Source organism: Artibeus jamaicensis, unplaced genomic scaffold (genome assembly GCF_021234435.1).
Source record: "Artibeus jamaicensis isolate MK-2021 breed Jamaican fruit bat unplaced genomic scaffold, CSHL_Jam_final scaffold_1019, whole genome shotgun sequence".
Taxonomy (NCBI): Eukaryota; Metazoa; Chordata; class Mammalia; order Chiroptera; family Phyllostomidae; genus Artibeus; species Artibeus jamaicensis.
The window spans coordinates 9,310,481-9,330,657 of record NW_026522025.1 but is presented as its reverse complement, the minus strand read 5'-3'; the positions used below and the strand labels follow the sequence as shown (position 1 = coordinate 9,330,657).

The following is a 20,177-nucleotide window of genomic DNA, read 5'->3' as shown; positions in this document are numbered from 1 at the left end:
ACCCACGACAGGCAACCACACATTGATATTATTTCCCTTCTCTCCTTCCCTTCCCCTCTAAAGATAAATAAATAAAATCTGTTTAAAAAAAAAGATGAATCTTCATGTCTGATTCTTTAGCTTTAGGGCTAGGATTTTCAAACAGCTAAAATCATAATTTATTTGGAAATTCAAAAACTAGAAGTTCACAAATCCTAACTTTTGGAGGCTAGGGATTAAAAACAAAAAAAGATGCATTCTGATATGAACTTAGGCAGCAGGAAGTAATGTTTCTGTTTTGTTTTGTTTTTGGTGGAGAGATAGCCCTTAAAAAGTTTAAAGATGGGGCAATTCTGAGGAATAACAAAGTCCTAGGTATGGATGTGGGAGGGAGATGCTGCAGCAGTCAGAGGACAAGGTCAAGGGAGAGGAAGAGGTCAAGGATCTGAGAGGCCTCGGGTGGCACGGCCACCCAGGAGGCAGGTTGGAGCTGGAGAGACTGCAGGAGCCAGTTTCATGAATGAAATGGCAGCACTGCTGGCAAGCTGGTCCCCCAGCACAGGGTGATGGGGGAGCAGAGGGAGGGAAAGAAGGTAGTTTAGCTGGAGGGTCTGCTAAATCAGAGGCTTAACCAAAGTAACTGTGGAGATGTGAGAAGGGGTCTGAATGTTCCCCTACCCCCAGGGGGTGGGATGTGGGGCAAGCCTCCTTTGACAAGGCTGTCTGCAGAGCTGTGTACCCCGCCGCCTCTGGAGAGGAGGGACTAGAGGGCGATCTGGGCCCCAGGCAGAATCCTGATGGCTGTGGCATAAATGATGAGGGAGGAAGGCAGCTGAGAAGCAAAAACGCAGCAGTTCCAGCCCAAAGGTCCATGGGGTGTGTAGAAGTTATTAATGACTTTGGTAAGAATACGGATTAGGTGAAACTTGGGCCAACAAAGATAATCCACAGCTGTAGTGTTTTTTTTTTTTAATTAAAACATGTTGTACCACATAAGGCCAGATCCTACTTATTGATTATGGGTTGATTACCCCCAGATGTTCTTCCCTAAGGTTTTTGGCAGTCATGAACTCTCTTGAGAACAGAATAAAACCCACTGACCTCCCCAGCAAAAATCTGTATACAAAATAATATTATGAATAATTTGAAAAGGCCTACAGATACCCTTGTGCCCACCACTGATGGCTGAGTGTCCATGGATTACCGGTAAACCTCGACTGCTCTGAGGCCTGAATTGACAGCAGCAAGGATCACGGCTTTTGAATTTAAAAAAACCTAGGGTGGTATTAAGGCATTTCATGTATTTCTTGAATCAAACCTGTACCTAACCTTTCTAAGACTTCATACTCATTTTTAAAATGAGAATAATAATATCGTATTTGTTCATGTGAAAATTCTGTGTGTTTTTGGAATTAATATGAAAAAACTGAAATGCAATCTTAGGCTTCATAAAACACAGCCTCACCTTGTGAGGCTGCCATTGTAGTCAGTGCGGGTAGCAGAGTGTCAAGAACATGGAAAGTGTTTAGAGATGAGAGTCATTCTGGTCATTTGGCCTTTGCTCCACACTCAAAGGTCATCTCTAGTCGATGAGAAATTTAAAGACTGCATACTGTTATTCCCATTAAGGAGTTATATGATTTGCTTCAGGCAACAGAGTCCGCATAGGAGGGCTAAACGCCTCACAGCAGACACAGAAATGCCGTGCAAAGTTGCTATTTCTCATGTTTCTAAAACCAGGGACTTGGGCTCAAGTGCCTAGAGGGCCTGAGTTGAGATTAGCATAAAGCCTGGGAAAAGGAAAGAAAGGCTCCAAGGAGGGCACGCCCTCTGCAGGGGCGGCCTGTCTCCCTCCTGTGGCATTGTCGGCTGGAATTTCCCACTCGGCCTGGCCCTGGCGGGGCCTTCCCTCCACTCTGAGAACCGCTCCACCCGCCTGGGAAGGCTTTGTGCTAAAATGATTTTGTGCTCACCTTTCTGGAAAAAGTGTTTTCACAGAGAAATTTAAATTAAAATTAGGCTATTCCACTGGGAATGTACAGAACCAAATGCAAATCAAGAGACTTCAAATGCAAATAGTACTTTTTAAGGGTCTATTCTGAAAAGAAAACTATAGATGAACGGACTATGGATAAACTGGGTGTTTGACAGGACTTTCAATTAAGCGGGATCAAGAGGGAATTTTATTTCACGGAGGGTTTGCGCAGAGTCCCTAGTTAACTTTATTACAATATCTCTTCAACTTCATCCTATTTCTACAAAATACCAATCGTAGATATTACTACAGAAAGGAATTTGTTTAACTTAAACTTAGCAACAGCAAACGGGTATCAGGGCCTTCTTCAGAGCAAATGAAATACAATTTTATTTTCCAGTTTAATGTTGTAATAAAATATCTAGTATCAGAATGCTCAATTAAAATGCACATTTTTTGCCTAAAAGATCAGCACAGCCAGATACTTTTGCAAAAGAGGTTGAACTCACAATTCAATGGATCCCATAATAAAGTCTTATTGAAAAATCTGTCTTAAATTGCCTTTCCTTCATGGTATTATAAAGGTCATCAAGGCAATAGACAAAATAAATATGATAGCTTTTAGTACACGTATGGTCCATTACATACAAGATTGATTTTTCAAATGTCTGGTACTTGGGAAAATGTAGTGGGCTCCCCACCACCTCCCACCCCTCTCACTGCCTGCGTTAAGTTCATCCTCATTTACACATTTTAAGACATCCGCTGCAGTGTTGTTAGCAGGCTGGGGACTGCGGTGAGACAATCTGGCCAAATTAACAATGTTTTCTAGGAGTGGGAAGTCAAAACTGTTCTTGGGAATGTCTGGAAGCTCTTTTTATCTATGAAGGTTTCACAAATAGATCAAAGAAGAGTGCAGCATGGTGAAGCGCAAAGAGCAGAAGCATTGGAGTGAGACAGGTTCAAGTTCCGACTCTGCTGTGCACCAGCTGTTTCGGCCTTGGCAAGTGGTTTCCCCTCTGTCTGTAAAATGAGGACAATCTCATCTACTCACAAGTTACTGTCTAAAGCCACAGGTAAATAGGGAACTCTGTTTGGTGCCTGACACTGAGAGTGGGTATCAATGATAAGTAACTGTCATTATCATCACGTGATAATGAGGGTCAAGGCCCCTGGACCCCATCCTGTGGGGCCTTGTTTTTCACGTCCACCTCTTAGCAAGGACTCGGAAAGATGAGCATCACACAGCTCTGATTTTCCAGGAATATTCATTTCAGTGCAAGCGATTCATCCCACTATAACAAGACTTCATACAGTAACATAAATGAATCAGAAAATATAGTTCTCCCACACATTATCTATTTAGTTTTATTTTAGAAATCCTAGCTCTGCCCTTTACTAGTTACACGGAACTGAGCAATTACCCTCACTGAGACTTAGGTTTCCAATCTGTGGAGTAGGGACTGTCACACCTACCTCCTGAGCCTATCAGATGATGTGTGTAAAATATTTAGCACAGTGTCTGGCACATAATACCCCAAACTACATTATTTATTGCCCTCATGATTACTATAAAACTAGATCACTAAATAAATGTTTTTACTGCTGATACACATTTTTGCTCTTCATTTTCATCTTACTCGTCACTCCTTTCATTGTGATGGATGTCAGAATTGTCTGTTTTTGACCAAGTCCCCGTAAATAAAGCAGGCTGACTGATTTCACTGAACTGGTCAAGCTATTAAATCAATAAGACAGCTGCTTCAGAAAAATCGAGTCAAACTGATCTATAAACTAAGAGGACCGTTTAATCAAGTTGGCTGATTCCATACTCCTACATAATAGTTGCTTTCAAGACCACACGGTCCTGGAGTGGTGGGGAAGTTCTGTTCTCTTATCAGATGTGCACGGCACCTGGACACATCTGAACATGAGAAAAGTGCCTTTGATGGTAATACACTATGTTTAAAAATACATGTGGTTTCATTATTTGAAACGATGAGGCCAGGAAAGAGGTATGGAGAAACAATCACTGCATAACATATAAATATGTCCATATAGCATTAACAACTTTGTTTAAATAGGTATGTTTCTGAAAATGAATTTTGAATATGAATTAAAGGAACTGATTTTTCCTTTATGCGGTCCCTATTTTCTTTCCAGAGTGGCTAAGTCTAACTGGATTACCTGTTACATCTCAGAGCTCCTAACACCTCTGAGACCCTGAAAGCCGTGCCCCACCACCCTGAAAACGTACTTTCTAACATGCACACACATGTAATCTTTCATGCATGATTTCAGGGTTGAGAAGCTGCTTATAGCTCAGCCTACGCATGGATCACCTCTGGAGAATGAGATTCATTAAACAATCATGTTCAAGCTTTTAGAATTTTGTTTTCATTTTTGATTGGCCTTTGGTTTAGGAGCTCCTAACACATAGATTTAAATTGTTCCCTTCCTTCATATCTAACCATCAAAGCTTTCATTGAAGCAGTTGATTATCTAAAAACAAATGCTTTTGTATTCTAAGAAAGTTTATTATTTAAACAAACCCTGTAATTAAATTTTTGCAAAGTGAATAATTATCATGTTTTATAAAATCAGACATTCTTAATTCCAGTTTTTTCTTATTGCCAATATACACGGCATCTGCTCACTTGCTTCTGTTTAATTGAACTTAGAAGATAAATGAGACAAATGACAAGTACGATGTTCAAAGACTTTAACACCTTTCAGCTCTCTGAGGTTATTAATAAAGTAGGTGGAGATCTTTATCAAGATTTCCTTTTGAACAGACACCCATATCTTTTTGGCTAGATCCCTTTAATTAAGAACCTCTGTCACAAAAGCATATGATGTAGCCTGGGGAGCATGGGGTTTAAAGTTTAACGATAACATAAGTCTCTGTAAAAATGGCATTAAAACTTCCACAACCACATCAAAATTACAACTAAACTACATAACAACCATCATTCAGAATTGCCTAAAATCTTGCTAAATGAAAGTTCTACAACTAAAGATATAAAGAAGCTGCCACATTGAGACTGGTAGAAAATGCAGAGATGCTGAGTAAGCTGGTTGGACACCCACATGTGGCAGATAAAAACTGAGAGGGATATAATATCCCTCTGAGATTCCCTCTGAGGAGTGAGGGGTCCCATCCCCACACCAGGCCCTCCAGCCCAGAGTTCCAGTGCCAGGAAGAGAAGTCCCCATAACTTTTGGCTGCAAAAACCAGCCAGATGTGGCAGAGTGAGACAGAGGGCTCCTGGAGTCCCAGGAAGTTCTTCTTAAAGGGCTGCACACAGATTTATGCAGTCTCACTTGCTCTAAGCTCCAGCACTGGGGCAGCATTCTCCAAGACAGAAGTGCTGGCAGAGGCCATTGTTCCTTTTCTGAGCCCTTCCCCTAGAGCCAGCAGGTGGACACTATATCTGAGTCTCCATCAACCTAGCTATCACTGTTTGCCTGACCTGATGACTCCCTGAGACACCCACACTCCTAACCTGTGAGCCCACACAAGTTGTTTCCAGAAATGACCTGTTTTGGCTCATGCTTCAGACTCTTCTATAATCTCTTGAACAAGCAGCATCTGGCCTTGGCATGCCCTCTATCTCTTGCTAAGTGGCCCCAGGACTGGCACTAGAAGAAGATGGCCTTGGTTCACCACTTGGCCTCTCCTGGGAAGAGCTCAGTACAAGTAGAAATCATCTCCAGACTGCTTTGTAGCTCAGGATGGGTGGTCTGGGGCAGAATATGGGTGGTAGCTGACCTTGGCCTGTGCCTCCTGTTAGGCCCCAGGGCCAGGATACCTGGTGGACAGCTTCAGACCATGTTGAAGCATCAGCTGACCACTTCCACAAGCCACACACTTGGGGTGGACTCAGTGAACATCAGAGCCCTGCTGAAGAAGTCTTGCTCCATGGGGTGACCCTTCATAGTGGTCATAGCCAGTTCTTGCAGCCAATATACCTATGTAAGTCTCTCCCACTGATTTACCAATAGCAATCAAGGCTCAACTACAAAAGCAGGGTATACACAGCCCACATGTAGGTGTGGGGAGGGGATACTAAGCATCTAGAGTGTCCAGCTCCAGAGAACAAGGAGGCTGTGCAACTGGACCCTATAGGACACTCACTATGTTAGGTCACTCTACCAAGCTGGGGAGATACTGAAGCTCTACCTAATACATTAAAAAATAAACAAACAAACAAACTCACAAGGAGGCTGCCAAAATGAAGAGGCCAGGAAATATGTCCCATGTAATAGAACAGAACAAAACTCCAGTAAAAAAAAACTAAACAAAATGAAGACAAACAATCTACTAGATGCAGAGTTCAAAACACCGGTTATAAGGATGCTCACTGAACTTAGGTGAAGAGTAGATGAACTAGGAGAGAATTTCAACAGCATAAAAAAAAGTACGTAATAACCATAAAAAAGAATCAGTCAGAAATGAAGGATACACTAACTGAAATGATGAATAATTTACATGGAAACAACAGTAGAGTAGATGAAACCAAGAATCAAAACAGTTACTTGAAATATAAGGAAGTAAACACCCAGTCATAACATCAAGAAAAAAAAAGTAAAAGACATAAGGAATGTGTAAGGAGCCTTTGGGATAACTTCAAGTGTACCAACATTAGAATCATGGGGAAACTGGAAGGAGAAAAGAGAGAGCAAGAAATTGAAAATGTATTTGAAAAAATAATGATGGAAAACTTCCCTAACCTGGTGAAGAAAATAGACATTCAAGTGCAGGAAGCACAGAGACTCATAAATAAGATGAACCCCAAAAGGTCCACACCAAGACACATCATAATTAAAATACAAAAAGTAAAGACAATGAGAGAATCTTAAAAGTAGCAAGAGGAAAGCAATTAGTTACCTACAAGGGAGCTCCCATTAGGCTGTCAGCTGATTTCTCAACCAAAACTTTGCAGGCCAAAAGGGATTGGCAAGCAGTATTCTAGGTGTTAAAAAGCAAGGACCTACAACCAAGATTACTCTACTCAGCAAAAATATCACATTTAGAATGGAAGGACAGATAAAGAGCTTCCCAGACAAGAAAAAGCTAAAGAAGTTCATCCCCACCAAACCAGTATTACATGAAATGTTAAAAGTCTTCTTGAAGAAGAACAACAAGAAAAAAAAGATAAAAAATATGAACAGTAAAATGGCAATAAATACATATCTATGCCAATTGAATCTAAAAAACAAATGAACAAATAAGCAGAACAGAAACAGACTCATACATACAGAGAACATTTGACAGTTGTCAGAAGGGAGGGAGGTTGGGGAATGGGTGAGAAAGGTGAAAGAATTAATAAGTACAAACTGGTAGTTACAAAATAATCCTGGGGATGTAAAGTACAGCATAGGGAATACAGTTAACAATATTCCAATAACTACGTATGGTTTTAGAAGGGTACGAGCTTTACCTGCATGATTACTTAGTAAGTTACATAATGTCTAATCACTGGGCTGTACACTAATATAATATTGTATGTCAACTGTAATTGAAATATTAAAAATTAAAAAATGACCGCTTTTGAAATACAGTTGACCTTTGAAAAACACAGGTTTGAATTGTACTCATTCACTTATATGCAGATTTTTTTCAGTAAATACTACACAAGTATTTTCTCTTCCTTATGATTTTCTTGGTAACATTTGAAAAAATTTTTAAGTGGCATTAAAGTATCTTACAGCAATGGCTTGAACTGTAGCCAGGTAGAGAATGGCAAGATCATCAAGGTCCTGAGACAGTTTCAATCCGCTGACCTAGAGAGATGAAAACAAAAAAAAGAAGATGATGGCCAAAAGGAACTGCCGTGGACAGAGTTAGTTCCCATGAAACACATTCAGATGTGTTGCTTGCAAAACAAGTTCATATGCAAATCCCCTTTCTGTCAGCTGAATGTGAAATGACTACTAAATTGTTTAATCTCCAGACCTGGGAAAACTAGCTCTTCTTCTTCAGAGAAATCCTTTGCCTCAAATTAAACAAAAACAAAACAAATACTAGAAAGATTGTATCTGAGATTTCTGAGCATGGAATAAAACTTCTTTCCTCTTCTTTAAAAAATCTTTTATTGCAAACATCTCTGGCTTGCAGGCATCAACATATAGGGGCGGCATTCTTACAAAAGCTGACCTATTTCCAATTCTGCTACTGTCAGGACTCAGTGTGGCAGCACCCAGAGGGTACTCTGGGTAAAATAATATGTCTGCTATAAATGTTATACCTACTAGAGGGTAATTTAGAATCTGTGGTTTGCAAGGGAATCCCATTAAAATCTATCAGAACCATATGCTTATATGGAATGTGTCAATCTCTGAGAGATTCCAGAACCGAATAGGATGCTGGGTTGGGAGGCCTTTGAGACTCATTCACCATTCCACCATTCCACTTTCATGACACCCATTCATCAAGGGACCTTCCTACGGGGTTAGGACTGCTGTTCTGTTAAACCTACTGTGAAGTTTGTAGGCACTGATACCAGAGTTCACTTTATATTTTCACATTACAAAAATTCATTCACCTAACACACTTGGCACTTAGGGCCTACAGTGAGCATGGTCCCAAATTCAACGAGGTGGTAACATGCATCATATGTTACAATAGGGGCAAGAGGTCTACCCAGGCCCTTCTCCTTCACCTGTCCAGATCCCACCCCCAGCCACGATGAAGGGGCCAGTAGTGGCCAGTTGACAGGACACAGGTACCATTCTGTTACTGAAACCAGAAACTCGGAAGCACTCTTCCTTGACTTTTCTCTCCCTTCCCGTATTTAGCCAGTCTCCAACTCTTGTATATTTGACCCCCCCATTTTTTTGCCTTTATGCCTTCTTCATCCTCACTGTTTCGCACTCCCTTAACCCAGACCACCATTATGTCCTTCTTCATTGATTCTTTCTAATGGTGCTCCTCTCTACCATGGAGCTAGTGATTATTCTCAAATGCAAATCTGATCCTGTAACTCCCTGTTAAAAATTCTCCGCCTTGCCCTGATTTTTTAAAAAAGTAAAAAAAAAAAAATGTTTTAATCCTCACCTGAGGACATTTTTTTCATTGATTTTAGAGAGAGAGAGAAAGGGAAAAAGGAAAGGACAGACAGAAACATCAATGTGAGAGAGTAACATTGATTGGTTGCCTCCCATATGTGCCCAGACTGGGGATCGTATGTGCCTGGACTGGGGATTGAACTCTCAACCTAGGTATATGCCTTGACCGGGAATTGAAGTCACAACCTTTTAGTCATGGAATAATGCTCCAACCAACTAAACCACACCAGCCGAGCCACTTTTCCCTCAATGAGAAGCAGAAATGTTCTTCCTAGGTTTACCCCTGTTCACTACTCCAATGTCCGAGTTTGCTTACTTAGCATCTTGTGCTCCAGCTATTCTGAGTACTCATCTAAGTTTGTTAATAAGGGAATTCTTCAGAGAACTTTTCTCGGCAAATATTTGGGCATCTGGATGAGAAAAATGTCTTTAATTTTAACCCACAGGAACATGAAAGGTCTGAATGAGAGATAAGACAGGAACCCTGGGGGTGCATTCTCTCCAACCAGTAACCCTCTGTGAAGGGACATCTCTCATGAAATTCTCCAGAGATCTACACATTAGTAAGCATACTTGAACTAGGAGAATCATAAGTAATACTGGCAATATAGAAGTTCATTTCATTATCTTCCTCAGGAAATAATTTGCCTACGGGAATGCAGAGGATGGAAACCAAAACCTAGGTATTCTGACAGACTTTCCTGATGTTATTCACCATAGTGTCGCCACTGCCTAGCACTGTGCCTGGCACATAGCAGACACTCAGTTAATACGTGTTGAATGTGTGAATTAGTGACAATCCTATGTTCCCTCTCTCTTTAGTATACTGCTCTCTCCTAATATTCTATCCTTCTGTTATTATATGATTATGAGAAGACAATGTTTACTACCTCGGTTCCTCATACATTCAGAGGGGAAGGGTCCTTTGTTCTGTATCCTGAGAGAGAACTTTGAAGATCACTTATAGCTGTTTGCTCCATGCTCCCAGCATCTCCAACCTCCATACTTACCACTCCTCATTGGAGGAGTGGCTTACGTAGACTGGAGTAAAAGTAGGGTCCCTTTAGTGCACACAGAAACTTTGTGTGAACTAGAAAAAAAGGTGCCCCTTTGCAACGGATTAAATACATAAGGCATGACATCTGGGAGAATGAATAATAAAAAGGAACAGAGTGAACAGGATTTCAGCCCTGTCATATGTCCCCCTCAACTGCATGTCTTGTGTGAGTAACAAGCACCATGACATGACATGCAACGGTCCTGGTCATGAATGGTCTCAATCTCGATCTCTCTCTCTCTCTCCCCTCTATCACTTCTGTACTCGCCTGGCCTCAATAACAGCTCTGTTGTTGGTCTTCTGGGAAACTGGCCAACTGCGCTATGGCTTAGAGCCCTCTTCTAGAGCCCATCTAGAAGGCAGGCCACCTCTGGCTTCCTCTCCCTGGTCATCAATGTCACGTGAATCAAGTCATGTTCACCAGCATGACTGCGTATGTATCTGCTCAGCAGAGACACATGTTCCTAAAGGTTAGTCCTGAACCAGATGCAGGTAAATTGTAATGGGGGTTGGGGAAAAGTCTGACTTATATATAAGATTAATTTATTAGAAACCTCAGTAACCTGTATAATAGCATCGATAATACTGCTAGTTCTATTCTCCTTTTTAATTAGTAAGACTCCAGAAAAGAGGAGTGTGATATCGCCAGATTTAGCTTTCTTAATCCCCAGTAAATATGCATAAGAAATTCTGAAACATATTAGTATTTGAGCAAAAAGATATCATGGGCCCTTCTCTAAATTTCTAGTGCCTCCCGAGTTCAGAAATTACAAGGCAGAAAAGAGAAGACAGAAACTGAGCAGAAACTGAGAATGATATAATAATGTTACTGAGCACTAAATTTAATTCTTGACTTTGTTAGGAGCTATGACAAAAGGGGACACATAATGGGTGACACAGCCTTCCTTTTATCAGTACATAAAACATACCTATCCTTCAAAAGGTGAAAAACCTATTCCTGGGAAGAAGACACTCAGTACAAAAGGGCATCAGCCCACACACTTCCATCATAGCCATTTCTAACACTTCCTCCCCGCTAGCACCAGAGCCATGGAGTTGCAACGTGCCTCACTGAAAAACATTTCTCTACAGTGCAAAGTTACTATGGCTGGGGCAAGGAGGCCCCTATTTCCTTGACATTGAACCTGAAATGCAGATGAAAACAGGAGAAGGCATATGCTCATTCAGTCCATTGACTCTTAATATGAGGGGCCTCAGCCCTGCTTTGATGCAAGTTGAAAGACAGTCAGCCCCAGATGGAACTGGCTGCCAAGTGGACCACTCGGGAGGCCAGAGAGGGTCCTCAGGGAGCTGTGTTGGAGGGAGGTGGCAGCACTGCCCTGGGAGTGCTGGGGTGTGTCAGAGTGCCCTAGAGGAGGTGCAGCTTTGTAACAGTGAGAAAGCTGGGAGAGGACAGATGCGCGGATACCCCTGGCTGAAGGCTGAAAGGTTCATCAGTACGAAGAAATGGGAAGGAAGCGTAAGGGAAGACATGTGTCCACAGCTGTGCACGTGCCTGTTTTGAATGTCTGGATGAGACAGAGAATGTATGGGGAAGCCCCACGGGACAGCTGCAGTGGTAAGCATATTTATTTATTTTGGCTATTGTGTAATGAGAACTGTAAAAGAGAACACAATTATTATTTAGAGATGTGTGAAAGCTATATGGTGGCCAAAGAGATGCAAATTGTGTCTGATCATTTCAACATCTTAGATAATGATTATAAAATGTTTATGTACATCTTGGGATTTTTTAGCTTAGAAGAGAGGTGTAGGTGAATGGAAAGATGAAGAACTTAGGACAAGACATCTGGATTTAAATCTTGACATTGCCCCTAACTGGCTGCATGACAGTGTGAGTTTTGTATCCTCTCTGAGCCTCAATTTTTTTTTTACCTATAAAATGAAAATAATATCTCAAAGCACTTGTATGAAGATTGCACATCATTTGCAAAATGCCTTACTTTTCAGCAAGCTGTACTGAGTTTACAAGAGCTGGACACCTGCAGTGCCAACCATGGGTACAGGTGACACTTAAGTAGGACTCGAGGAAGCACACACCAAGGCACATCATAACTACATTACCCAAGGTTAAAGAGAAGGAGAGAATCTTAAAAGCAGCAAGAGAATAGGAGACAGTTATCTACAAAGGAGTTGCCATAAAAGTATCAGCTGACTTCTCAAAAGAAACCTTACAGGCAAGAAGGGGCTGGAAAGAAGTATTCGAAGTCATGAAATGCAAGGACCTACATCCAAGATTGCTCTATCCAGCAAAGCTTTCATTTAGAATGGAAGGGCAGATAAAGTGCTTGTCAGATAAGGTCAAATTCAAGGAGTTCATCATCACCAAGCCCTTATTTTATGAAATGTTAAAGGGACTTATCTAAGAAAAAGAAGATGATCAAAACTATGAACAGTGAAAGGACAACAAACTCACAACTATCAAAACCAAATGTAAAAAAACAAAAACTAAAACAAACTAAGCAAACAACTGGAACAGGAACAGAATCACAGAAATGATTCTGTGGAGATCACATGGAGGGTTGTCAGTGGGGAGGGGAACTCTTTCCTGGGGTCCTGGCTAAATGCAGATTTCCTGAGACCCAGCTCCAGATCGACCGAACTGTTACTATGGGCCCAGTGACTCACAGTTTTGGCCAGGCCCTGGTGTACAACAAGGTGTGGGAACAACTGTCCTTAATCTTGGTATTGTGAATTCTAGGTTCATAAGCCCTAAAATAGCTGAGATTTTAAAATGTATTAGTAACTCAGTTGGCTAAGTTTCTTCCTTCTTAGTTAAAGAATTGATCATAAAAATGGGGGCTTAAAAACAGATTCTCAAGCAGTCTCTAAAAATCATGAAAAACAAGAAACAGTATTCCCAGTCCTCAGGTTCATCTAAAGTCATCAGAACTCAGTGGGGTATCCATAGCTCAGGGCAAGTGATGGAGAGCTTTTCAGTGCACAAAGGCGCAGGAGAAATGCCCTGTGTGCTCGGTCACTGATGAAGGCGAAGCTGATGGACAACGTGGACATGAAGATGACCAGAAAAAGATTTATAGAAAACCTGTGGAGAGGAAACAGAGATTGGAGAACAGGACTGAGATCATCCACAACCTGGAGGGGAAGGGGGACAGATCTCCCCAACAACACGCATAGGCTTCAGTGTCAAGAATCAAGGCTGACACCTGGCATTGCCTGGAACTCCCTCAGATTTGGGAAATGCAGATCAATGTGTTGACACAATGTGGTCGGCAGAAGTCTAAAGATATTCCCCCAAGATTCCCACCCCCTGGTTACTCAGTCAGACACTAATCTAGGCACTGAGGTAAAGAAAGCTGCAGATGTTATTAGCCAGTAGACCTTAAAATATAGAGATTATCCTGGATTATCCAGTTGGGATCAACATAATCACATGAGCTCTTAAGAGCAGAAGAAGAAGGCAGAAGAGTTAGTCAAGAGGTGCGAGAAGGTGGCAGGAGAAATGAGGCAGAAATGGAAATCAGAGTGACCTAAAGCACGAGAAGGACTAGATCAGCCACTGCAGCTTTGACGGTGGAGGAAGCGGGGAAGGAGCCAAGAAAGGCCGGCGGCCTCTGGAAGGACCCTGCCTGACAATCAGCCAGGAAACCAGGACCCCTGTCCCACCACTGCACAGAGCTTACTTTGGTCAACGATTTCAATGAGTTTGGTAACAGATTATGCCCATCTCTGCTGATAAGAGCCCTTGGTTCCAGCCTTTTGAAAACTGGAGCAAAGGAACCAGCTGAGCCAGCCTGAGCTTCTGATCTACACAACTGGTTGAAAGTAAATTTAAACCTCTAAGTTTGTGGTAATTTATGAAAGCAACAAGAAACAAGAAATGCACCCATGACAACTGGATAATGGACTGACACTGCCCCTCACAACCTCATTCTGTTGGTGAACTTGGCCCCGCACAACGTGCATTCGCTGGCTGTTTGCCAGATGGACCAAGTGCTTCACACCTGTGTCTGCTCTGCTTCTGAGGCTCTAAATCCAAGTCATTTCAATATGTCATGCACCAGAATCCCAAAGCTGTTCTGCTCAACTGTCCCGGCCCCTATTTGTTGTCATTCAGGCCTGCCTTGGAATTACACACTAACTCGAATCCTATCCTTGGTCCTCTGGCCTTAGTTCTTATCCAGTATTTCTCTTGTGGGCCTTCCTGGTAGATTTCTACTTGATTATGCGTTCCCTTGGGAAAAACTCTGTCCGCAATCTACCCCCTCTTCCAGTTTGATTTGTTCAGTGTATAAAGAGAAGATAGAAAGAAAGAATAGTTTACTTCTGTAACATAATTTAAAAAGTCAGTAATATGAGGGGAAAGTATGGCAGACACATTGAAAACAGAGTAAAGTTATGAAAATACAAAGATCTGGTTTTTATTTTAAAATTACTTTTCCCCCAAAGAATATCAATGACCTCAGTTTAAAGTATGAAGGTTCTAATGTCACTTCTGGTCTTTTTTCTTCTGGGTAAATACAAGATTCTCTGAGCCCCAGTCTCCCCATTCTTTTAAAAAGGGGCAACAACGTTGTGTGGCAGGGTTGTTACAAAAGTTGATGATGCCTGTTTACGTCATCTGCCATGATACTTGACACAATCGGGGTTCCTGAAATATGCTACCTATTATAAATCACAATACCAGCTGCTGAGTTAGTTGTTTCAACAGGAAAAACACTGCAACATCAGAAAGCTAGTTAAACGATACTGAGGATACTAAGCTTTGTTCTAGGATTCCATTTTTCACAAGCAAAAACAACATGTAAAGATGACTAAACAGCCCTGCCCAGTGTGGCTCAGCTGAATGAGCATTGTTTCGCAAAGTAAAAGGTTGCCGGTTCCATTCCTGGTCAGGGCACATTGCCTGGGTTGCAAGTTCGGTCCCCAGACAGAGCACATACAAGAGGTTCTCTCCTTCTCTTCCTCCCTTCCTTCTCCTTTCTCTAAAAATAAATGAATAAAATCTTCAAGTTAAAAAATTACTTAAACAATTCTAAATAATGACAAAAACGCCAACAAATTCATGTCAAAGGGTCCACATGTTGCCAAGGCTTACAAATAATGTCACTTGAAAGCTGCTCCATCACCTATCACCCCATCAGAGAAAGCCGCAAGCAAGGATACAATCTTGGCTTCCAATGAGTACTTGCAAATACTCATGAGTTGCTAACTCCATCCACATTTGACTCTGTCTAGTGATGCCCACCTCTAGCTAGGATTCAGTCCTCTGGGAACTGGCTAAGATCTCCCAACGCCTCTTCCCCGACTCTCCCCGAGTTTCCCACAGGCACGCTGGCTCTGTGCTTGCTTTGAAGAGCCGCAGGAGCAGCGCTCTTCCTCCCCAGCAGTGTGAGCGCCACGTGGCCTACGGCCTACGTGAGAAAGCACCGCTCTTCAAAAAGCCAGAAAGTAACTTCGTTCTGGGTAGAGCTGTGGTTGCAGAATGAAGCAGAGGAAACATGTTTCAACGAGTGGCGAACGTGATGTATTCCCATGCCTGACACATCTCGGAGGTAATCTGATTCTTTGAGTAGGTCTCTCAGGAAAATAATTATTAAAAAAATCAAAATGAAGAGGTCATGTTAATTTGAGAATAAAAACTGGTCATGCCTACAAGAAGGAGAGGGCGCTTTCAGAATTCCTACTGCACTAGCGGTTCTGCATGGTACACCAAATTTGAGTTCCCTGTTGTGTTGATGAGGAAATTGAGGGCCAAGGACTTAAATACAGAGAAGACTAGTCTCTACACCTGTAAGAAACGTGGTTCCTGCGAGGGACCAAGTGATCATTCGGCTTCTCTGGCTGGTTGTGTGTGGCGATGATGTCCATGGCTGGTGAGCCCAGGTGGTCCTGGGACTAAGGCAGACAGCTCAGGACGGGCTGCCCAGGATTCAAAGGAGACACTTAGAATCCAGCTAGCAGCCTTGTAAACACGTAAAAGCCACTGGGAAGGAGCCCTAGATTCAAGGGCATTTGCTGTCACTGTCTGTGCAGGCACGGCAGTGTCCTGTTGGATCCTGACAAAATGCTGCAAGGACGCCTGTGCCTCTCCTGCTTGCTGATGAGAGTCTCACCTCACAGAGCTAACCTCACGGGTCACGCGAACGGTGTACTTTCAAGCCAGGATGCAAATACAGGTCTAACGTCAAAACCTGGGCCCTCTCTACTGTTTCACAGGGGCACGAACTACCCAAACCACCACTCAAAATAGGAACTATCTCTCTCTCTCTCACACACACAAACTAAAACATACAACAATTCCTGATGGTGGGAATTTAGCTTCATCTATCTGTATTTGTGACCATGTCTTGCTTCTTTACTTTAAAAGAGCAATTTTCAACCTTTTTCACCTCATGGCACATATAAACTAATTACTAAAATTCTGTGGCACACCAAAAATATATTATTTCTTGATAGGATAAAAAATATAGGTGTAATTTCGATTCATTCACATGGTATGGTTATTGTGTTGACTTTCACCATATTTTTATTTGACAGTCTAAGGGAAAAGAGGTCAGTGGCTCTGACTAAATAGTCGGGTGTTGCAGGTTTTTAAAATTCTTGCAGCACACCAGTTGAAAATCGTTGCTTTAAAAGTAAGCATTTTTGTTTTGTTTTCTGGTTTTAAAGAACCTAGAACCACCAGTGTTAAATGTTTTGACAGTGATCGATTGCCATTAACCAAGCTTCTGCTGAGTTTAAATATCGCACGCACAGCCCTTACCTCTCCACGCCTCATTTATTAACTGGAAAGGAGAACTATTTACATAGGTGGCTACTTGGTCCAGGCATTATTAAGTTGCCCACCCCAACCTTCATCACTTTTTAGCCTAGTTCTGTGCGTCCTTACTACATCAGCAAAGGAGAAATAAAACAGCTAGTCACATGGCAGGGAACCAAATGTTAGCAGAACAAAAGAAAATGATTCTATCAAGCATAATGGAGAGATGCCTGGGTTATGCCCTGTTCCTGCTTATGAGTGCAGGCACCTAGAGTGGAAGGGTTTAGAGCCAGGTCAAACCAGGAGTGGGCAATTACTTTTGAAATCTGAGCCAGTGAGGTTGGGAAGGAAACGAGGACCACTACCGAGAAGAGACAGGGTCAGAGCTTTAATCCGAGGACCGGGGCAAGGAGGAAAATGGGAGAAGGAGTGAGAAAGCTGGTGCTCAGAACAGAGGAGCAGGGGCCTGGATGAGGCATGTGGTTCAGAATTAAGCCGCACATGACATAGCTGTTGGGACTCCCTTTTTTATAGTCCTCGACACCTTTTGCAAAGTCCAGAGTTGAGAGTTAAGGCAGGCCCTGATCCATGTAGCTCAATTGGTTAGAGCATTGGTCCATGGACCAAAGGTCGTGAATTTGATTCTTGGTCAAGGCACAAGCCCAGGCTGTGGGTTCGATCCCTGGTTGTGGTGCATAGGAAAAGGCAACCAATCAGTGTTTCTGTCTTACACCGATGTTTCTCTGTCTTGTCGTCTCCCTCCCTCCCCTCTCTGCAGGCAATGAAACAATGTCCTTGGGTGAGGCTAAGAAAGAAAGATGAAGACTTAAGGCGGCCTCATGGGGGTGTGCATCCTAAAAGTCAGGATTCATATTTTGGGGTTTTTTGACGCTCTGCCATTTCTTGGCATTGTGACCTCAGGCAGGTCACTATTCATTCCTCATTTGGCAAATAGAGATTAAAATAATTGCTTAACCACAGGTAATACTCGATGACTTCTCTGACCTGGGCACTGTTGAAATTTATAAAGTAAAGAAGCCATATCCCCCCCCCTCAAACTGTTTTTCTAAAAAATTTAACATATATGCTACATCTTACAACAGCTCTAATCTTATTTTCTTTAGTAAGAAACTATAATTTTTATTGCCTTCAATGCAGGTTTTAATTCTGCTGTTGTATTTCTGGTTGTCTTTATCATTTCTTTTTTCTTCTCATTCCACTGACTTTTCAACTGAACTCATTTTATTCCTATTAAGTTTCTGCCCTATTTCACAGAGATGTGCCTTAAAAAATCCAATTGAACATGCCAAAGAATTTTTAATGTTTTCTTTTGGTTTTAGTAGTAAATAAGTTTTAAGAGGCCTTCCCTTAAGTGTTCAAAATAGTATTTCTTTTTCTTTGTATGCAACATGTTTTTCCTAATGGATTCACTTTATTACTTTTTTATTCATTCTAACTGGAGCCATACATATTCAGTGCTTCCCAGCACTCAGTCCACATGATTCACTCCCAGCCCCTCTCACTGAACTTGGATTTGGCACAACTCACTGCCAACTCCCAGAGGTGGCAGTTTTTATCTTCTGTAGATTTGTTGGCAAGAGGGGTGTCACTACTGCCTTTCTAATCCAGAGCAGACAGGCGACATGTAAAACTACATACACCCCTCCTCTCAGGTCACAGGGTTTTCTCATCCTGCCCTGTGACCAGTTTTACTCAGGACTCTCAGAAGGCAGAGCATCACCAATGATCCAAAATCTGACTTCCTGCCCCGTGGGCTTCTTGGCAGTTTTCTAATGGACTGAACTGAACGGGAAGATAAGGTTTGGGTTGTAGAAGAGTTCTGGGAAATTAAACTCACTGCTGCTTCCAAAAAGCAAAACAAAACAAAACAAAAAGCCCTCACCACAGCAGCAGAGTAGAGGGATGCCTGCCTCGTTTTAGTCTTAAAGAGGCTTTGCAGTTTTAAGTGAGGTGAGCAGAAAGAAGAGAGGTCCAAACTCTTGCAAGGCGGGGGGTTTATTTGTTCATATGCCATATATTCTGCTTATCAAACAACTTACATTTAATCTTTTCAGTTCTGGAAAACCCTCCCAGATTCTCCCTGAGAATGGCAGTTCTAGTTTTCCTAGCTAAATATCATCGAATTGTCAAAGTCAGCACGAGTTTAGGCTTTTTTTGCATCTTCACAGCTATTTTCAAGTGACGTAGAGAAAGGCTACATGAAGGCTCGCTGGCCAAATGCTGCTTTAAAAAGTATGTCCAAGTCAGATATTTACTGAGCACCTCCTTCAGCTTGCAGAGATGTCTGTATTACAGGATCAAACTGCATGACGATTACATGTACACACACAGAGAGATGCACGACAATGATCTTCCTTACTTTCCTGTACACTGGGGACAGATACAGCTTCTTTTCCCTTTGTGTTCATAGTAGGTGGTCAGTAAGCACTCCCTGAATGAATGAACGTCATCAAAGTGAGGGTAAAGAACTCGGAGAGTGTGATGCTGCTGCAACAGAAGGAGTGTAGGGAGTGCTCTGTGGTTTTCTAAGAAAACACCTTTTTTAAAAATGATCAAGATAAAACGCTAAATGCAACCTAGTACTGGTAAGACAGTGATACACGGAGCCCAAGCTGTAGACATCTATAGCCATTCTCTCGCCTCTCCTCCAGAACACCACACGCACTATGGTCCCCCGGCCCCGACCCTTTTCCCCACGGCCCTCGGTGTCCATGCCGCCTGGTCACCTCCCATCTGAAGCCTTTGCAGACTCCTGAGACCAGGTGGGGCAATCCTCTCTGATGCATCTAGGGAGCCTGGGACCCTGAGTGGCACCTGGACTTGAGCCAGCATCCCTACTGCCTGTTTGTATGCTGTCTGCCCGCAAACACAGTGACACTCCAGAGGGCTGGAGCTGTGGCGGGATACTCCTATATCCCCCACCAATGGCAACCAGGCCTGTGTTTGCTCAGATCATTAATTAACTGATAAACAAAAGTGCTCCCAATTATAACAAAAATGGGAGCCTTTTCTCTTAATTAACCTGAACATTAACATTGGTATTAAATACTTATCATATAAATAATAAGAATTCATTATTTAAAATATGAAACTGTTCATATATATATTTTTCTAAAGAAATGAATGATGTCTTTATTATTTCTGTACTACCAGTTGTCAATAAGTACATATTAAACTCTTAGCATGTGCCCAGGGAAATGTTTCAGGAGCCAAAAGAAGAAATCATATATGGTTCTTCCCCCACAGGGATTATCTTGACAATTCTAGTTGCTATGTATACATTTTATCAAGCACTGCCCTTCCTTCCCTCAAAACACTCTCTATGAATG

The 20,177-nt window shown here is 42.1% G+C and overlaps 1 protein-coding gene across 16 annotated transcripts in view; it reads right to left on the bottom strand.

The window, feature by feature from the left end:
* The window catches only part of FGGY (FGGY carbohydrate kinase domain containing), a 385,020-nt gene that overhangs the window by 75,569 nt on the left and 289,274 nt on the right, over positions 1 to 20,177 (bottom strand). For 15 of the 16 annotated variants that reach the window (XR_008389735.1, XM_053655576.1, XM_053655571.1 and 12 more), the window contains one exon: positions 7,667 to 7,741. The exons of the other annotated variant lie outside the window; for it this stretch is intronic. Coding sequence is in view for 14 of the 15 variants with exons in the window: in XM_053655576.1 (XP_053511551.1) it covers positions 7,667 to 7,741 (75 nt within the window). In the remaining variant the exon portion in view is untranslated. The remainder of the gene's footprint in view (positions 1 to 7,666; positions 7,742 to 20,177) is intronic. 16 annotated transcript variants of the gene reach the window in all.